Source organism: Amblyomma mixtum, chromosome 4 (genome assembly GCF_055824585.1).
Source record: "Amblyomma mixtum isolate Tamu chromosome 4, ASM5582458v1, whole genome shotgun sequence".
NCBI lineage: Eukaryota > Metazoa > Arthropoda > Arachnida > Ixodida > Ixodidae > Amblyomma > Amblyomma mixtum.
In genome coordinates, this window is record NC_143015.1 from 133,915,815 (window position 1) to 133,935,712 (window position 19,898).

At 47.4% G+C, this 19,898-nt stretch overlaps 1 protein-coding gene across 1 annotated transcript; it reads left to right on the forward strand.

Moving 5' to 3' along the window:
- Window positions 1–360: 360 nt before the first annotated feature.
- LOC149348285 (uncharacterized) lies at window positions 361–19,783 on the forward strand. The gene is made up of 8 exons (XM_089585789.1): window positions 361–433; window positions 4,067–4,237; window positions 7,522–7,547; window positions 10,168–10,317; window positions 11,654–11,670; window positions 13,928–14,001; window positions 17,015–17,113; window positions 19,647–19,783. Exons 1-8 carry the CDS (start codon window positions 361–363, stop codon window positions 19,781–19,783), a joined length of 747 nt encoding a protein of 248 aa, XP_089441915.1.
- Window positions 19,784–19,898: the final 115 nt, after the last annotated feature.

Consider the following 19,898-nt stretch of genomic DNA (forward strand, 5'->3'; position numbering starts at 1 on the left):
ATAATTGCATAACTGCAAAATGCCATTATGTGACCTATTTTACTTGGTTCTTTCGGCATAAAATATATTTATTTTTGTTCTGTATAATATAAGCGTACATATTTTTAGAGTAGAATTCTGTCCTCACAGTATCACATGAAAAAGGGGGCTTGAACACATTCAAGTGAACTTGCTCCACTTTTTGTTAGAGCCCCCTCCGTTGTTTTTGACAGAAATAAACTGAATTTGTATTTGAAATTAGTAATAAACGCAGCTAACTCGCAATTTCTACCTAAAATGAGAACGTTCAGTGCTTCTAGCGCACGCAACGGCACGCAACGCAATCTCTTTATACTGCAGGGCAGTCAAGAAACCAGAACAATGAAATTGCTCCTGGCCACTATTTTCACAACCTTGGGGACGTTGGTTGGCGCACCTAAACTCTTCTGTGAAGGTCAGTCTCCCATTAAATCTTCCACAGATACCTATCTACTTTTCTTCCCTGGGCGAGTAAGCTCTACAGACCTCAAAGTGATCAACTGCTCAAGAGAAAAACGTTATTGGAAGAACTACATTAGTTGTGATTAAGCAGGTACTGAAGCCGTAACCGAGTTTGAGCTTTACCTATATAGCTATTTACGCCTTTGTACACTTCCGCGCCTGCGTGCATGTTATCCAAGTGAGTACTACAATGGGGACGCAAATATTGCGGAAATTCAGGTAAGAACCGTTTCGAGGGTTACCGTGTCGACACGTGTCGAGGGTTACCGAATTCCCCACTCGTGTGGGATACGCCGGGTCCGTGAGTAACGTGAGGCTGAGGGTGGAGATGAGCTCCGCCAGCTTACGTCCTCTTGCCTGTTCGAAGTGGTAGCCCCAATGAAGGCTGGGAGCATTGAAGTCTCCAACGATCACAAGAGACTCTTTGGCTGCCATTTTTATCGCGCAAAGGAAGATTTCATTGAAAGTTACGCGTGGCTTATGTGGAGGGTAGTATATGTTGAGGATATGTATTGACAGGTCGCGGAGTCTGAGATGCAGTACCCGGACCATTGTATATTCTTGCTCGGTACTCAAGTCTAAGTCGACCTGAACCACAGTGTAAGCCTTATTCACCAGGATGCACGTAGAGGGGCCCCCCTGAAAGGTGCTGTAGCCTGATAATTTAGCGTCTATGACGGGCTCTTCCAGGGCAATGAGTGCCGGCATGTAACCTAGGGACTGCAGGTAGAGCTGGAGGTGTGACCGCTTTTTCCAAGCTCTGGAACCCCCTCAGTTCCATTTGATGATCTGGAATTTTTCAAGGTTTTTATCATTCCTATTAGATCCGCTAGCCACCTTGTATTTATTTACGGGCGAGCGGACTAGCTCTGGCCGGGAGCCGGCGCAACCCCAGCGAGGGGCCGCACCGACCCACCAGCTGCCGAGCCTGAACCACGTTCCCCCGCTGCCTGGCGGGAGGCTGTCTTACGTTTGAGGTGAGGGGATTCGCAGCTAGTGTCGTTCTTAATTTGGGTGCTGACCCAGGGCTGCACGGTTTTAAGAACCGAGTCAGTGACCTGGGCCATAAGGTCGGGAAGTGCTTGCGTTAAAGCTGCCTTGAACATGTCCTGGAAGGACTCGCGGACTGCTGACATGATTTGATTCGGAAGGGCCGCCATTTGCTCCTCCAGTTGCTCGGTTTGGCGCTGAAGTGCCTCTAGGCCGGTGACGCGACCAGCACATCCAACTACCGTGCCTCCGCACTGCCGCGAGAAGCTAGTGAGGCAAGATGTTACGGATGATCCGTCATCCTCGTCATCTGGCTCAGCTTCTTGCATTGGTTCGGATGACCCGGCCTATTTGGCTTCTAATTCTTGAATGTTGCGCGCTTGAATTTGGTTATGGCGCCTGAGCTCCTCTACCTGCTGCTGTTGGGCGGTTTCGGTAGGGGAGGGATGTGTAGGGGACGGACGGTTAGGGGCCCGGAGGCTGCCCTACTCCAACTGCTCACCTGTGGTTAGGCGCGTGCCAAGGGCGGGAAGTCCCCGGCGTTGAGGACCGGGGGCACCGCCTGGGTCGCGGACTTGACAGGTTTCGATGTCCCGGTTTGGGCCTTGGTTTTCTGATCGGCTGGCGCTTTCTTGGACTTGGGCGGAGGAGCCTTCTTGGGCGCCGTCTTTGTATTCGGTTTGGATGCGGATGGGGAGCTCGGTTTGATGGCTTTCCGAAACCGCCCGGCACAGCCAGGAACTTCGGTATGGTGGCCGCCTCCGCAGATGAGGCATCCCGGAAAACAGTCATGTTCCGCCGGGCCGTCAGGAGTGGCATCTGGGATCTGGACTCCGCAGCGTTTGCAGCGCCCCGGCTGCGGTCGAGGGCACGCATCGGCCCGATGGCCCACTGTGCCACAGCGTTGGCATGCAGGCGCTGTCTTCTTGTACAGGCGAACAGGGAGCCGTTCGTAGCTGTACAACACCGTACGTGGCACCTTCGTCCCAGCGAAGGTGATCACCGCAACCGGGGTTCCCCCTAGCTTGCGCACAAACACCACATTTGGTTCCGCACTTAGTTTTCGTTTAACACTTTCAGGCGTTTCGTCTGACGGAACAGTCACGACGCCTCGACAGAACACACCGGAGATTTTAGGGTGTCCCCGGAACGGCAGCTCGCGTTCCCCTACCGGCAGCACAATATCCCGTAGTAGCTTCTCCGCGGCGTCAACTGATTTCAGTGCACATACAAGGACGTTGTGGTCCCAAACGGGCCACACCGCAAGTCCAGCATTTGCGTCGTCCACGAGGATGCTGCGGACTGTAGCGCCGGCTTGTCTTCCAGGAGCAAAAGTTGCCTGGAGGTCGACCGTGTTCCTTGGTTCCAGCACCACGACGATGTCATCTTTTTCAAAGCGCGGCGTGTTCTGCGGCCGCCACCGGAGTTGCTTGGAGCTCTTCGAGGCTGCGTTCAGCGCACTCGCGCCCTGCGTATGCGCAGAGCTAGCCGGTGCCTGTTGCTGGGTGGCACGAGCACCAGCGTCCCTCGATGCCGCCGCCGCGTTCTTTCCGCGCCAGACGCGGACCATATCTTGAAGGTAATCGTGCTCGGTTGGTAGAGGATCCTCGCCTTGAGGCGTATCCTCGGATTGATGGGTATCCATTGTTACGATCTGCAAGGACTGCGGGTCGTATCCGGTGACTTGATTTGGAGCCGCCAGAGCCGAGGGATCTCCGACCGGGGCCATCGCAGGCCGCGGCGTCATCAGGCTTAGCACCACCGCGGCATGACGAAAGCTTCAAATGACCGAAAAGTGGTCAAAAATTGGCCCCACCTTAACAAACGTGGTGTAGACGGGTGCCGCTGAGGTTCCTGGAGACGATGATACCAGGCTTGCAGGGGGAAAGTTCGTAAATCGCAATTGATTGCGATCTGTCACGGAGCCGACGCGGTATGCGAGCGCTCCCGTCACCGACGCTAGCTCCCCCCCCCCCCCCCCCCCCCACGACTCTCTCGGGGTCAGCGGACGCATGAATTGCGCTTATATGTACGTACGTGAGGTGATGAGAGAGAGATGTGGGCTGCATGTGTGAGCGCTGAAAACGGTGAGCGAAGTCTCGCGAATAAATATCAACTGCCACCTGCGAGGGAGGCAAGGTGGGTGGGGACTTTAATGTACACTCGCCGTCAAAAGTAAATGGAAGGCGACTTTGCCAAGAAAATTTAATTTCTTTCAGTCTAAAGCATAATGGTCCATGTTTGTTGATGCACAGTGCAATTCACAAATTTACAATTAGGCTGCTCATATGTATTCAAGGATGCATGAATTTGGGGTGAAAGACTAAATTTTTTCGTTAATATTGCCTTCCATTTACTTTTGACGGCACCTGTACATATTGAGACAAACAGGAATTTCTTAGCACTTTTGCGGGTGAACTCCCGTTCCTCTAGCTCATAATGCCTTCCACAGCTGTGAAGCTCATCACAGAAAATGCGTTCTAACCGTATCTGTTCGGCACAACGCCCCTTACGCTGTTTTTCTCAGTATCATTCCCACCCGTTTATCGGATACGTTTGCTTGACCTTCCCGTTCTTGTTTGTCCTCACAAACCAGAGTGCTGGTACCCCAATCAAGAGAAAGCGAAGTGTCTCACGTCGGTGCTCAGCGAAGAAACGTGTCCTGGAGTGCCGTTTATACTGTGCAAGCGTGGATATTGTAGGTGCCACTGCAAAGAAGGCTTCTATCGGCGATGGGACTTCCAGTGCGTGAAGGAGAGAGAATGCTGTGAGTATAGACCAGAATTTTGAGCCTCTCCTGGGCGCGGCCATTTTGCACCGACTGGCGCGCCGCGGTGCGGGCGTTTCTTTGGGGACTGCGGGGCTGCGGCAGTTCCGCGGCCGCGCCTGCATATAGCCGCGCTTCGGGCGCTAAAAAAACATTGTCGAGCATACTTCCGCTGCGTGGCTGTGTTGCAGGAAGTATTTACGTTATCAAAGCGATAACATTGACGCGTTTTAATGACATTTAGTTTGACATTCAAGTTAAATGTGCCGGCGCTTAGAACGCACTCGTGCTTATATCGAATTCCGTCTTAGTGCTCCACCGCAAAGAAACTTTTTGTTCAATATCAAGCATTAGGTGTGCGGCTAGCATGCAGTTCCAATTCCCATGCACTCTTATTCCTTCCTGCCGGCCGGCCATAAAGCCCCCCCCCCCCCCCTCCACAAACAGGGCTTTCTTGTCGCCGCCCCAGTTTATCAACAAATTACCGCTGTGAGCTCAACTGAGTCGCAGCTTCAACAGAAAACAAATTTTGTCATGGTTTATGCAACCTGGTGCATAAAAACGTACTTTCACTTAATTTATCAAAGCTTGAATAGATATGAGCAGCTAATCCAGCTTTCACTAATTCTGAGGTCCGAAGTCGCGTTATTTTATTCAGGAGCTCTCGCCGCGTGTGAGAGCGTTGCGTAGCCGTTTGGCTAAGTGTGCAAAATGTAATGAAATCGCGCATAGTATTTTCCTGTGAATAAGGTAGATACCGCACCGCTGCGGTGGCTCAGTGGTTACGGCTCTCGGCTCTGGCCCAAAAGACGCGGGTTCGATCCCGGCCGCGGCGGCCGAATTTCGATGGAGGCGAAATTCTAGAGGCCCGTGTACTGTGCGATGTCAGTGCACGTTAAAGAACCCCAGGTGGTCGAAATTTCCGGAGCCCTTCACTACGGCGTCCCTCATAGCCTGAGTCGCTTTGGGACGTAAAACATTAATAAACCAAACCAAACTAGTCTAGGTATACCAACAGCAGAAAGATACTATAGATAAACCTTTACCCCCCAGATCCCTCTGACATGCGTGCGGAAAAAGCAGCTGAAATCGGCAGCGGTCGTGCTTACAATCCTGTGCATGAAATGTGTTTAATGGGAACAAGAGCAAGCTCAGCGCAAGGATGCCGAACACGTACTGGTGATCGAAAACACGCGCTCCGTCGGGACAACCTTCAGTCTGCAGCTCGCCTATCCAGTCACTACTCCACTGAGTCAAATCAATAGATCTACAATATGATGCATAAAAGTATCATAGAAGATATCGCACGTAAAAGGCGACAACAAACGACATGACAGCGCAGAAATCTGCTTAGAAGTGCCGGTTTCCAGTCCCGACACTACCTGGTCGACTACCCTAACGTTATCTTGTGCGCAGTTGAGTAACTGCGCTCAAGATAACGGCAGTACTGTCTGGAAGAGGGAAAATGTGAGTAGTGACGCACAGCAGACACCCTCATACGTTAGCTGATGGAGCACAGCAACGGCAGAAGCGAACACGTAAACATGCGTTCAACGCGCGGCGCCGGCGCGACCCGCAGTCCCTCGGGCCGCGCGCGCCGACAGATGGCGACTGGTGTCGAGAGCAGGAGCGCGCCCGCAGCCTGCGTGCGAGGGTAAAAAATCTGGTCTATAAGAAAACATGAGTGCCATTAAGGCTATACCTGAAACGTTGTTTTAAGGCGAAAGCCTTAAATGGCTCATGCTCGCGGTCGCGTCCGTCGTTGGGCTGGAATCGTGCAACTCTGGCCTCTCCACCGCGCAGCGGCGCAACCTCCTCCCCTCCTTAGCAACCGGCGCACCGGTGGGTGGCGTACTGTGCGTAGCAACCGTGACGTCACAGAGTAGCGGTAGAACGAGCGCGCGCGCGTCGGCGGTGGCAGCTGCTCCGCCGCTCCATCGCCAGATGTCTCGTTGGAGTCGAGTGAGTGAGACGCATGGCTCGAAAGCGGCCCAGTGATGCAATGGGTTGACCAGTAGGCTTTCGCCAAAGTGTCTTCGGCAATTTAATGTTTTAGTGGTGTAGACTACGAGGTGCATTCAGAAGTTTGAAACTGCGCTAGATAAGAATATTGGCTATTAGGATGCGGCGCGCTAGAAATTCGCTGCTCAGTGGCACCGCTCGTATCGAGGTTGCGAGTTATCGGGAGAGATATGGGCTGTTTTATGAAAAGCATATCGCCCCGTTTGTTTGTTATAAGGCTCGACGCCATTTCCTTGCTTCAGTTTTTGTTTTTATGTATGATATTAATGAGAAAGCATTTCTTCGCTCATCAGTGGTCTTTGTCCAACGAGACAGATCCATAGCTAATCCAGCACTAGCCACATAACAATCCATACATTGGCTATACTGGCTAAACAGTCCTTTCTTTGCAAAAAAAAGACTCAAATAAAGGGCACAATTTAAAAAAGGAAAAAGTAATAACAAGGCATTAACAAACAAATATTAAAGCCAAAAAGCAATATATATATATATATATATATATATATATATAATAAAAATCATAAAACTACAACAAAATAAAAACAAAATGCAAAAAAAAGTTGGAAGCAGAAAGAGAGGACAGGGAAGGGCTTCTGCCTTCCTGCTCTTAAGCAGACTTAATTGCACTCCCGTAATTTTTTACAACTACAAGCGCACTTGAGTGTGCGACGTTTCGGGTCTGGGTTACAAAATAACTAAAATGACGCAGCAAAATGCACTAGAGTAGAAGTCTCCGATTTCGTGAAGCAGGGATGACCCGAGCAGTAAATTTCGGCATCATCCGGCGGAACCGCAAAAGGTTTAGGAACCGATAGCTGCAATAGCCAGTGCAAAAATGGCAGTTTATCTCGGGAATAACCCAGATGGGCGACAGGAGTCACTCTACGCGCTTTCACATTGCGGATTCGTTAATCCTAAAATATTTTCCAACCAATCAGATGAGAAATCTTCAGTTTTAAAGCCTCCCTCTTTCAATCGACCTGTTAAAGTTACTCTAACTCAAAAAAAAACATTAGCTTCTCTGTACCATATATCAAATATAGAGGCAACCTTTGACTTTAACATAGACAAGTGAAAATAAGACACCCGTAGTCGCAAGACAGTATCATGTTATGTCATTCAATGCTGAAGCGCTGTTTACTTATGGACAAACAAGGTAGATATGAGAGTAAATTGATTAAAAAGCTGAGCACAAAATGTTTATCTGTTTCTTTTATTCGCCTTTTTTCAATCACTGATGCTGCTACCAAATACACATAAAGATCCGAGGCAGCTGAGACCAGAACAGGTAAGCACTGCATTCTCCGCATTTTGCAGAAGTTGTTCTCCTAAGAATCTCCTCGTCACTTTTCTAAACTCAAGCCTACATTCACTAAACTTGGCTTGGTTTTCGGCGTTTTAACGCTTAATTTGTCTTTTTTTTTCATTCTTCATGCGCCTAACAATTACCTCGTCAAAACAATATTTGAGCGATTGCTATTCAAACTCTGCAGATGTGCGATTTGCAAATACACAAATTCGCGGTAAAATACTCGGGAAAATTTGTTTTTGTTCTGCCAGCTTTCTCTTCGAGTCCTGACGAAGAATTGTACTTTTTATCAAGTATATGTTGTTGATTTCGCGTTGTTTCAATTTGGCCCGTTGCAGTCTAACCCCGATATATCGAAATCAAAGACAAGAAAACAGTTCGATTAAAAGATAAATTCATGTACACAAAATAGAACAAATATAACCGCTAGCTGTCGTTACGAACTGAAGTTTACTTATTGGGGCATCCAAGAACCGTAAAGTTATGCAGGCAACATGTTTGGCTGACTTTATTTCGTAAAAAAATATGACGTTTTTGTTCCTTCTTTTCTGGGGAATAGCGCTGAAAATGCTCGTCTCGATTTTATTGAGACTGTTCATGTGCGAGAGCGCCGAACACTCCCTCCACCAATGCACTTGAGAAAGCAACTATATTTTTCCGCGGTCCAATCTCGTGTACAGCACTGCCTGTTGGTATGGGGAGAAGGTACAAAAACAAGCATGGAAAGAATTTACATTTTACAAAAAAAAGGTGTTCGTTTCATTTAAAATTTGTCCAGATATGATTCAGTTTCAGCATACTTTAAAAAAAGTCAGATATTAAGTATCACTGTCCTCTACAACCAAGGACTATCAGAATTTATATTCGGACAACTCAGAACTGATTCTACAGCGACTCCATATTACATTTCTTAACCCAGATCCTCAATAAGTTTTCAGAAATGTAAATTTTCTAAAACCTTGAGTAAGGAACGGGTATGGAATACAGTTCACTAACTGGCAAATCCCTAACCTTCTGAACTGCTGCCCTGGCATACTCGATCTTCTAGAACAATCATCCTCCTTGTCAACCTTCAGGAAAAAGTCCGAGTTGTACTTTTTGAAACATATGTGGTTATTTTGCACTATTCCCACTGTGCTCTGGGCCGCCGCGATGGCTCAGTGTTTATGGCGCTCGGCTGCTGACCCGAAAGACGCGGGTTCAATCCCGGCCGCGGCGGTTGAATTTCGATGGAGGCGAAATTCTAGGAGCCCGAGTATTGTGCGATGTAAGTGCACGTTAAAGAACCCCAGGTGGTCGAAATTTCCGGAGCCCTTCACTACGGCGTCCCTCATAGCCCGAGTCACTTTGGGACGTTAAACCCGCATAGACCACAACAAACCACTGTGTTCTCGCACTCAATATTTTTGGTAGCTGCTACTTGCTGTTTACTGCGGCGTCTGGATGATAGATTCGTGTTTACATACTATACAGGGTCTGTTCTGAAAGTAGTAGGACCTATTTTTAAAAGAAAATTTATTCATGAGAATAGTAGAAAAGATTAGAATTTTTTTAAGTAACACCCTTCCGCACCTACACGCTGCTACCAATGAGTTTTCCAGTTTTCGTACGCCTCCAGGAACGCCTGGACCGGAATGCTGTTTAGCTCCCTCGTCACGGCATGTTGAACCGCCTCTACCGATCCCTTGAGCGTCGATTTTATTCTCGAGAATAGAAAAAAGTCTGGCGGGGCCAAGTCGGGGCTGTAGGGGGTCTGAGGCAGCGTTGCTGCTTGATGCTGGGCAAGAAATCGGGGTTCTCATTACATGATGAAGAAGATCCCATCAGATCGCTTTCCGGTTTGCCTTTTGCTCCTCTGACAACACTCCCGGCACCAACTTCGCGCACACTTTCCTCATGGCCAAGATTTCTGTCACGATCTCAAAAACTTGGGTTCGAGGAAAGCTCAAGTCATCAGCAATCATTCGGACACTCATCCTACGATCACTGTTCGTGTAAATGTTTTACTCGCTACACATTTTCGTTGGTCGAGCGGTCGTCATCTTCCACTCTTTCCTTACATTCTCGGAACAGCTTGTGCCACTCAAAAAACACCTGATCTACCCATGGCAGCGTCACCGTAGGCCTCCTTAATCATGTCGCGAGTCTCTTGGCCCGTTTTACCACGATTTATGCAAAATTTGATCGCGTATCGCTGATCCAGTAAACGCTCCACGATTCTGTTCTGCGTGGCGAGATGTTTCGACAGGGGTTCACAGTTCAAGCGACCTGCTCTCTTCAACGGCCGAGAGCCGACTGGCAATTTTCCCCAGCATTCAAAATATCCCTTCTCAAGATCCTACCCGAGCAGACCGCCTCTCGTCCGCCCGTTCGCCCCGGAAAAAACCAGTACTGCTACTTTCAGAACACACCCTGTAAACCATACGCCCGTCAGAGATTTCCGGGTTAAAGAAGGCGCTCATTCAAGAAAGAGCAGTAGGTCATCGGGAAAGCATCTCATTAGCCTACTTCCTAACGTGGTCTCCATTTGTGAATCCGTCTCCTATTGCCAAAGCAGTATTTCGTTCTGAAATTAAAAATTATTGCGCTTTCCTTGCAGTGGTTTAGAAGCACGGATGACATTTACCAAAAATTTATGTCGGGCTATATGACCACCAAACTTTATCCGTACAGCTGCTTCAAGTCTAAGTATAAACGTGAAAGTGGCAATACCTACTACCGAAGTGTGCAGTTCTTAATGTTACATCAGGTGAGTACCATCTCAGGTTTCCATCCAACTCTGTAGAGCACTCTTTCAAAACAAGCCGTGAAAATCTCCACTACTATAACGAAAGTTGGGAACATGATACAGTTTTTGCAAAGCTTCTCTTGCTCCATTCAACACCGCTAAAGTTAAATTTTTGCTATTATTCACGGGGCGTCACAAGTAACTCAGGCGAGACTGCAAATCCTGCAGCATCATAGCACTCTTTAGTGCATGACGCTGGTAGCCAACTATGCCTTGCCGGGTATTCTTCCTGACAGGCTTGCATGTTCACGACATTTTCGTTCTTCATAACTGAGAAAGCCTAGGGCTATGAGAACAACGGCAAAACACCTCTTGAAGAGCCTTCCTTAGTTCCTAGAAACGCCATAAATGACCTCATTGATAGGCCAGGACCGCCTATAGGAAACAATTAATCAATTCTAGACGGCTTTTATTCCGTCCAATTGTGAACAAAAAAAAGGGTATATATTGTCGCGTAGTTATACGCCAGCCCAGGGTTAAGGAAGACAGCGAATAGGGCTTCTAAAAGAAACTGCTGGGCCGACCTGCGCCTACAAAGAACTGAGTGACATGGCGGCGGCGTAGCAGAAAGCGTGCTCGGCCGTCGTCGAACAGAACGCCCAACAATCATGGCCGCGCTCAGTTTAAAGCTGCCAAGAAACCATCAAGATAAGGCGACAATGCAACTACAGCAATCTGGAACAAAGTGGAAGCAGTTGCGCGTCGCTGATATCATTCGAGATAAATTTGGTTCAATACTACACCACAAGAACACGATAAAGCCTGCGGCTCTGAGCGTAAACAAACAGTACAAAGATTTTTGGGAATCATCATCCCTAGCAGCCTGACTACAGCTACTGCAGGGCAAAGGCCTCTCTCTCATGTCTCTCCAATTAACACTGTCATTTGGCAGTTGAAGCCACCGTATTCCCACAAATTTCTTAATTCATCCGCCCACCTAACTTTCTGTCGCCCCCTGCTACGCTTGCCTTCTCTCGGAATCCACTCCGTTACCCTTAAGGACCAGCGGTGAACTTGCCTTCGCATTACATGCCCTGCCCAAGCCCACTTCTTCCTCTTGAATTCGACGAGGATGTCACCTCACCCTCTTTGTCCTCTCCCGGTTTCTTAACGTTATAATTATCATTTTATTTCCATAGCTCGCTGCGTTGTCTTCAGCTTAAGCTCAACCCTTTTTGTTAGCCTCCACGTTTCTCTCCCATAGGTGACTGCCAGTATGGCAATATTTGTTTTTAAAGATTGCTTCAGTCCTTGACAGATACGCAGTGCTAACTATAAATGCGTATTTTTTTTCCAGGGAAAGAAGTCAACCAGGTACGCAGTAGGAATGGAGGTCCCATTCAATTTACTTTAAACCATTTCTCAGTTGGTATGAAGACAAGAGAGAAGTGCTTGGCAAAAACGAGGGCTCATTATTTAAAACTCCTGACGTACGGTGAGATAAGCCTTAAAATTCATTATTCATATGAGGAAACCATTTCAACAGGGCCCCAATATAGCCCTATGGCATGGCGTTCATTGCATGGTGCTCCTCTGTCTCCAACTGTTCAGCTCACACTTTAAAACCTTCGCAAAACCTTTCACAGCACATTCTACTCTTTCGCCGCTTTAGCATAGCAAGCATATTCGCTGGGCGCATAGGCTCTAAACTCAATCAGCAAGGAGAAAAACTGTATTTGGTTAGAACTATACATTTAAACTAAGACTTCTTTTTAAAAAAAAATACCTTCAAGCGCCTATACTTTCGATAGAAAGCATATTGTATACAAGGATTAAACATAACTCTAATGCTTAATTGGTGGGACTGTTATGAGCGCCGTTATGAGCGCCAAAGCGTGCCTGATTAAACTGTTCATACTCCAAATAGCACCGGTCTCTCAAAGTGAGCGCTAAACCATGGACCCGCCTAAACCTGTATGGAGCTGGTATAAACCTGCGTACCGCGAGTCGGACGGGTATGAAAACATCGTCAGTTACTGTGAAATACTGATTACCTTAAGACAAAGCTTTCAGATAGGCGCTGTACATTGGCTGCCGACGACGAACACGAACCTCTTTCTCGAAGACGTGTGCGGGCGGTGTCTATCACCTCTCTGAATGAGGCGACGTGAGGCGGTGGAAAGAAAAAAGTGCTTGAGTTTATACCAGACTCCCACAATGGAACGGTAAACCCCCGTAAGTGACGCTCAGTGTCTCACACGACATAAAGGAAACCGAACAAGCTTTGCGCGCAATAAGAAGAGGAAAAGGTAGCCGTTCAATGCACTCCGCCATTAAAAGTGAGAAAGTTCCTTCCTCTCCTTCTAATTGTTGGTATCTATCTAACTAATGGGTAACTAATGATTCATCGTGAGAGGTTGCTCGCTAAGAGCAGCCTGGTCTCACAGGCCTCAAGGGTGGCTTTGTTTGAGACAGCCGTTTTGTCGGGACAGGGGCGCATCACTTAACCACGCCAGCACTGCGCCAAAAGTGGTATAGGAACTTCCTGCGTTCTATGAATGTCGAGAATGACCTGTTCGTTATATATGGGCATATAGGCATCAACTAGGTGATGTGGAAGGATTACTAAAGCTACCGCATTGTGCTCTTTTGGGTATTTTAAGCATTATGTGACGATTAAAGAAAGAACAATGTCCATGCCCGCAACATAATGCACAAAGAGGAACAAAGTCCACTGAAGGGATCGACTAACTTTGGCGAATCATCCTTTAAGGGGTAGTTGAAGTGTCCACTCAAGTTCATTTTTTGCTGGGCCCTTCATCTGGTTGACCTCCTCCAAAACGTTATATTTATTGACCCACCCTTCATAGAGTTTTGTGTGCATGTACTTAGCATATTATGTTTTCAGCCCAGTCAGCAAAGCCAACGGGTAAATTACGAACGTAACATACGCAAAAGCCTGAGTGCCTGATTGTCTTCCCAGTTTAGCAAAGCAGGTTGTCGCAGATTGCTGAGTGCACCCTGCTCGTTAAGCGAACGTGTCATACGGTGAAACATTCCTGTCATAGTGTCAGGAGCTGGGAAAATTGGCTCGCATAGTTCACTTCCTTCGGGTATGATTAAACGCTCTTAACCAGCGGCCGCGTCTGCACCGTCGAAACTCTCTCGTACTTTCCACCATGCTTTCCACCATGCATTGCAAGTTTGGCATCCTGTTCCCTCGATTCCGTGCTGCAGTTCATGCAATGTTGTAATCGACATTCACTGATGCATACATTTAATCGGATTGGGGTTAGCAAGAAAAGTATTCTCTTTATTGAAATATTTAAAAGTATATTTCCCACATTTTCTGCGTGTCCTGGCATGATCCTTCACTTAAAAACAAAACGGTCGCAGCCGTGGCTTCTCAATGGTCATGGCTCCGAACTGGTTATTCGTAGCTGTGAGATATACTCTTCCTTTCCACGTCCAACTGCATACATCCTTACTGACGGTACATCCAAATAAGATGAAAATGAAAGGAATTATTCATAATGAGGCTCATCGTGTCAGTTTAGAAATTTGCAACTAGATATTCTGCTGGCAGGAACATGCTTGAGAGGTGTACAGTGCGCGTAAAATTACCTTGCAGATCGTACAATCTTGAGATCAAACTGAGTTACTCGAAGAAGAGAGATAAAGCATACCTTGACGTAAAGGCTGAAGGTAAGTATTTTCTACTTCTTGTTGAAACGATTTGCTATGCGCCGATGGCAAACGAAAATGCAGCCGTGTGTTCACTGGTTGGATACGGTGGCCTCATTTTCTGCCCTCGTCCTTCGTAACGGCAGTGCATGACATATGCCGGAACACACTACCGAAGCTGCACAATTAATCGGCCCAAAATTGGAAGCGTATTGGCAAAGGCTGGTACTACAAAGGACCGGAGTGAAGCCGTGAATTCACAACATTGGGCCGATTTCATGTGCTGCTTGGGTACGTAAAGCGTAAAGAAGGTTCGCTGAGCAAGTACTCCGAACATTTGGGCAGACCGACGAATCGCATGCCACTAGAAAGGAGTTGATCGATGCTTGAACGATATGCGTTGATTTCTTATGACACGAAGGATGGATGAAGAGTTTTATAGCGAAAGCAATACTGCGCTAGGTTTCGAGCCTTCAGCGTCGTCCCGGCGGATCCACGTTTGACCTTTACCTTGACCTCTGTTGTGACGTCACGCCAGACGCAGAGAAAACTGGGGCTCAACTCAGCTCGTCGCTGCTGTCCCAGCGGATCCACGCCGCAGCTGCCGCGAATTAAAAAAAACAAACAAAGCAAAAATAAAAAGAAAACAAAAATAGAAAAACAAAAATAAAAATAAGGAAAGAAAAGCTGAGCATGGTGGCAATTGCCACTACCCCGTTTCAAAGGGGGCGCTCCTATCCATCCATCCCTCCATCCATCCATCCATCCATCCATCCATCCATCCATCCATCCATCCATCCATCCATCCATCCATCCATCCATCCATCCATCCATCCATCCATCCATCCATCCATCCATCCATCCATCCATCCATCCATCCATCCATCCATCCATCCATCCATCCATCCATCCATCCGTCCATCCATCCATCCGTCCATTCGTCCGTCCGTCCGTCCGTCCGTCCGTCCGTCCGTCCGTCCGTCCGTCCGTCCGTCCGTCCGTCCGTCCGTCCGTCCGTCCGTCCGTCCATCCATCCATCCATCCATCCATCCATCCATCCATCCATCCATCCATCCATCCATCCATCCGGCTTTGACCGCGTAGCTCGGAGCTTCTAGACAATCATCCGTTAGCGTCAGCCGCTCGTTTTGGCGACCGAGGCACGCATAAATCTCCCAGGACGTGGGGGCCCTCGTGTGGTGAGTATAATGCCATGTAAAACAAATGGGCAAAACTTTCATAAATAAGCTTTACTAAGAGCACTACCAACACACACCACCAGGCAAACCAGGCGCAGCCAGGACTATTGCTTTCGCAACTTACCGGGCTTAACCAAGCTAAGCCTCTGCCAAATTTTTTTTTACCACAAGCAATACGAACGATACGCAGTTGCGATTACACTGGAATTAGTAGGGAGGGTGTGGTACCAGCGGAGGAATGCAACACGGTTCGTCTACGGCGGCGTCGTCGAAACGTGTCGCCCGATGAGAGGCGCTCATGGAACGGTTGGCGGAACAGCAGCGCAAATCGAAGTAGGGTATGTTGGAAAACGTCAAATATCCACTCTATAATAACCTTTATCTGCATGTGGCTCTGAAATTCTTAACCGAAGCGTTGGCCTTGTGGAACCGCCCCGCATTCTTTAGGTCTTGAGTTTGATCCTCAGTGCCGGCGGGTGTACGCAAGTCTTATAATCGGTACAAGATTTCCCCACCTTGGTTTTCTTGGATGAAGTTCCTCGGGAGAGGGTTCTTCATCGAATTCGTAGCCGACTTAACCGGTGGGTTTGTTGCTATGGTAACCATTCAGAGGGCGATTACTACTGTAGGAGGAGGACACGGGGAGAGCGTAAGGCGCATCCGGTGGGAGGTTGTCGAGGGAATCTCCTGGAAAGTACCTTGGAAGGACGAAAGGGGTTACCGTGAGAGTGTAGGAGAGTGTAAGAGAGAGAGAGAAACATTTGTTTTCCTACCCTGATATAGCAAAGCACGACGGAATCGTGGCTATCAAGTAAAATGTCCGGAAGCTGCTTACAATAGAAATACTCGGATATGGCGAGAGCAGAGGAATCACTAACTGGTCGATGTTTACCCTGCAAGAGAGAGGGCATAGTGAAAGCATAGGAATGCACAACTGGAGAGTGGTCATCGTGAAAGGGTCTTTGATTCTTTCCAGACGGCCAGAGACAGCAGCCACCTGACCGCCTCTTTCCCTTGCATTACATGTGCCGACCTGTTTAAAAGGGTGTTAGGGAATATGTATTGCAGTCCTGTTCTGCCATTTCTGTTCGTGGTGCGTTTTACTATTTTTACTCGCTTTTCTTCAATTATTCGGGTCTGAGAAAAAATAAATATTTAAGTACCTCAATCCTAAAAGGGTCTCGAGGTAGCACATACGAATATATTGGTCACTATGGTGCAGTCCTATCATACCCGAAAAATTTGGAGGACGCTTAAGCTTCGCCTTTAAGAGTAGAACGATAGCGTTACCGCACCCCAGCGCCTAACGGGCAACTGGGAAAGAAAGGCGGGAGGGAGGAGGGGAGGGTTTTTTTTTTTTTTCAGGAAACGAATTTCCGCAGTATATGTCGACAAATGTACTCCACCTTGGGGGATTCCCCTAAACTTTTGACCAACACAGTTGCCACTTCGAGTAATTGATCAATTTGCTATCGCCTTAACATAAGTTGGCCGTGCCAGTTAACTAAATTGGTAGAGCGACTTCTCTGGTGAAGCGGTGATCCCGGGTTCGAACCCGGACCAGGGTGAATTTTTTTCATAACTACAAAGTTCCTAAGAAAGCTGTACAGCTTTCCTTTGTAGCCGCATGGCTGCGCTTGGGTGGATGTCAATGAATGGGTCAATGTCAATGAGTAATTATTCCCTTATTAGTATTTTTCTCACATCACATATCGGTGGACATTCGAACCACGCCGTAAAAGAAGGGATGACGGAGGAAGTGAAAGAAAGGAAGGAACAGGTGTCGTAGCGGAGGTCTTTTAAGGTCTCCGGAGTAATAACGCAACTTTTTACAGGTGGTGGGAAGCGGCCACCAGATTATAAGCCAAAATACTCCATCCTGTACGCTAGCGATAACTGTATTCTAATCGGCGATAAATACCCTGGACCAGAAGGTAAGTTACTCTATCGATGCTTTACCGCCTGTCAATGTATTATTTTTTGGACAATTTTAAATGCTCGTCGCCCGCGCCGTCGACAATATACTGAAAGGTCGCAAGAAAGACAACCGCACTATGATTAGGTAACTGATTATCAGCGTAAGCCTGCCGTCTTAACTCGCCGAATAATGAACACTCTTTCTTGGTGCCATTTTAATGGGTTTTTTTTCGCGTGCATGAGCCAAAGAATGACGAAAAAAAGCAACTAAAAGATAAATTGACACATTTTACAACGGTAACACGACATGTGGTGTTGTCTGCCAAACGAGAGGTTATCAAGATGCGAGCGTAGTAAGTTAGGTCAGAATACAGCCTTTTCTGGTTCACGGCGCTTATGGTAGGAAAGGAGAGAGAGAGAAGATGAAAGACAGGAATGAAGCTCATGGATATGCAGCGGCGAATGTAAATGAAAAATTCACATGGCCACCTAATTGTAGTATACTTCCAGAATCGCTTCTGCAGACAGTCGCCGGTTTTGCACACGTACTAATTTAATGCAGAGAGTTAGGCTCTCCCAGAAAGTACCCGAAGTAGTACAAAAAATAACAAAAAAGTCCGTGAAACGCTGCGTTTGCTTCAATAGAAATGCGTTGTCGCCTCTTGCGCTGGCAATTAGTGAGCGTTTTCCACGCTTTATCTTTTATATTTTTATTTTACTATTCTCAATCTTCTGGGTGCTGACGTAGGAGCGCATGCTCTCTGCCAAGGCCACTTTTCTTGTTTGTCTACTGCTTTTCATTTTTCTCCTCCTTATCCTTCGAAACAAACTCACCAGGACATTAAAATGACCTCTCCTCCTCCCTACATTTTCAATCATACAGTGTCGCTATGTGTTGTCAGTTATACATTGTCTGGTTTGGTTTTTGGTTTTGTGGGGTTTAACGTCCCAAAGCGACTAAGGCTATGAGAGACGCCGTAGTGAAGGGCTCCGGAAATTTCGACCACCTGGTGTTCTTTAACGTGCACTGACATCGCACAGCACACGGGCCTCTAGAATTTCTCCTCCAAATAAATTCTAGCCGCCGCGGCCGGGATCGAACCCGCGGCTTTTGGGCCAGCAGCCGAGCACCATAGCCACTGAGCCACCGCGGCGGCTATACATTGTCTGCTTGTAGAGATATCCTTCTTACAATTTACTGTTATCAAAGTCACTTCCGGTCCGGATTTTTATCGGTTGTCCACTGCATACTTCGGAGTAGGTCAGATAAGATCTAGCTCCAAACTTTGCAATGCACATCCTCGTTAGAAATGTAATAAGGAGCCTGTTGGTGAAGAAGGAACTCCGACCAAACGAAAAAACAAAAAACGAAATCAAGACGTTTCGGTTCCTGTTCGGGAGCCTTGTTCACATTCGAAACGTGTTGTATTTTGTTTTTTTTTTCTTTTTGCCGGCGTTCCTTCTTCACCGTCGGTATGTTTGTCCCCGACCAGACGAGTTTTCGGCCAACTCTCGACTTCGTAATTAGGAGCCTCAACAAAGCAAAAAAGCGTCAGTGTCGGAAATGGGATATACGTCAGGTGATTCTAAAAAGGTGATCGCTGTAACAGGGCACACCGTAACGAATATGCGACTGTAGACGCTGGCCTGACTTTAATCAAATAAAAAAATCATGTTCGAGCGCAGAAAGAATACAAGAAAACTTGCAGACGTTTACCTGGCGTTGAACTTAAAGCAATAAAAGCAGAAATAAGTTTAAAAAAAAAACATTATAAGGCACCGGTTGCTTTCACTGGCAGTACCAACAAGCCTGGCTCTTCTCGCAGGCACTTTCAAGTCAGGCACGACTGGTGTTTTCTAGCATTGTCGTGATGCCTGTGGGTTTCTCAATCAGCACACATCCTCATTGGTCAAGTACGTATGCGCTGAATTCATGTCTACATCGTATCCCTGTGGCCTTTCTTTTGCAGCCATCAAAGTCCTATGAAACGGCCGTGAGCCTTGAGAAAGCAGCCAAGTCTGCTAGAAAACAGCAGTGGGGGCCTATTGGTTTGACCATCCGCCTCAGATGCGGGAGGTGCGCGGGTTCGATCCCCAGTGCCGCCGGGTACCCACCGGTGATACAACGGGTACAAGCTTCCCTAGGCCTGGCGCTCGGCTTATTCGGGGTGGAATGCTTGGGAAATGGTTATTTGACTCCACCTTAAGTAAACGAAAATACCTTGTTTCATGGCGCTCTCTGGCCGCAAATGGCCTTGCCCCATAAAAAATCATCATCATCATTATCATCAAACGTGCTACAAGATGAGCCCCAGTTTTTTAAAAAAAAGAACTCACTCGAAAGCTGTCTCGGATGAACTTGTATGTTCAATACACACATCTCTTTGAGTACAAGCAATGCAGTTAACTCAAGGACGGCAGCAGTCTAACTTACAGCGAATGGCGATGTGCATTATTCTTCATTACACCGGCATCATGACTACGCCCACTGCATTGCAAAGGCCTCTCCCGTGTCTCTCCAAATAACTCTGCCCTCCTCCTCCTTTACAGAGAGGACAAATTGTACATTATGGACTACACTCAACCGCATGGAAAACCTTCATTGGTCCTGTGAATACATGTTCGAGCTTCACTGCGTGCAGCCGAATATTACTGTGGGCAAAATCACTGATTGTTGGAAATTATAAGAATGCCGTTTTGAAATGATCACAACAATAAAGAAAAAAGGTGACAGCGAATTTTTTCTTGTTGGCAGAACTTCAGCACACAGTGTATTGTACGCTAGGTTCTACAACGTATGCG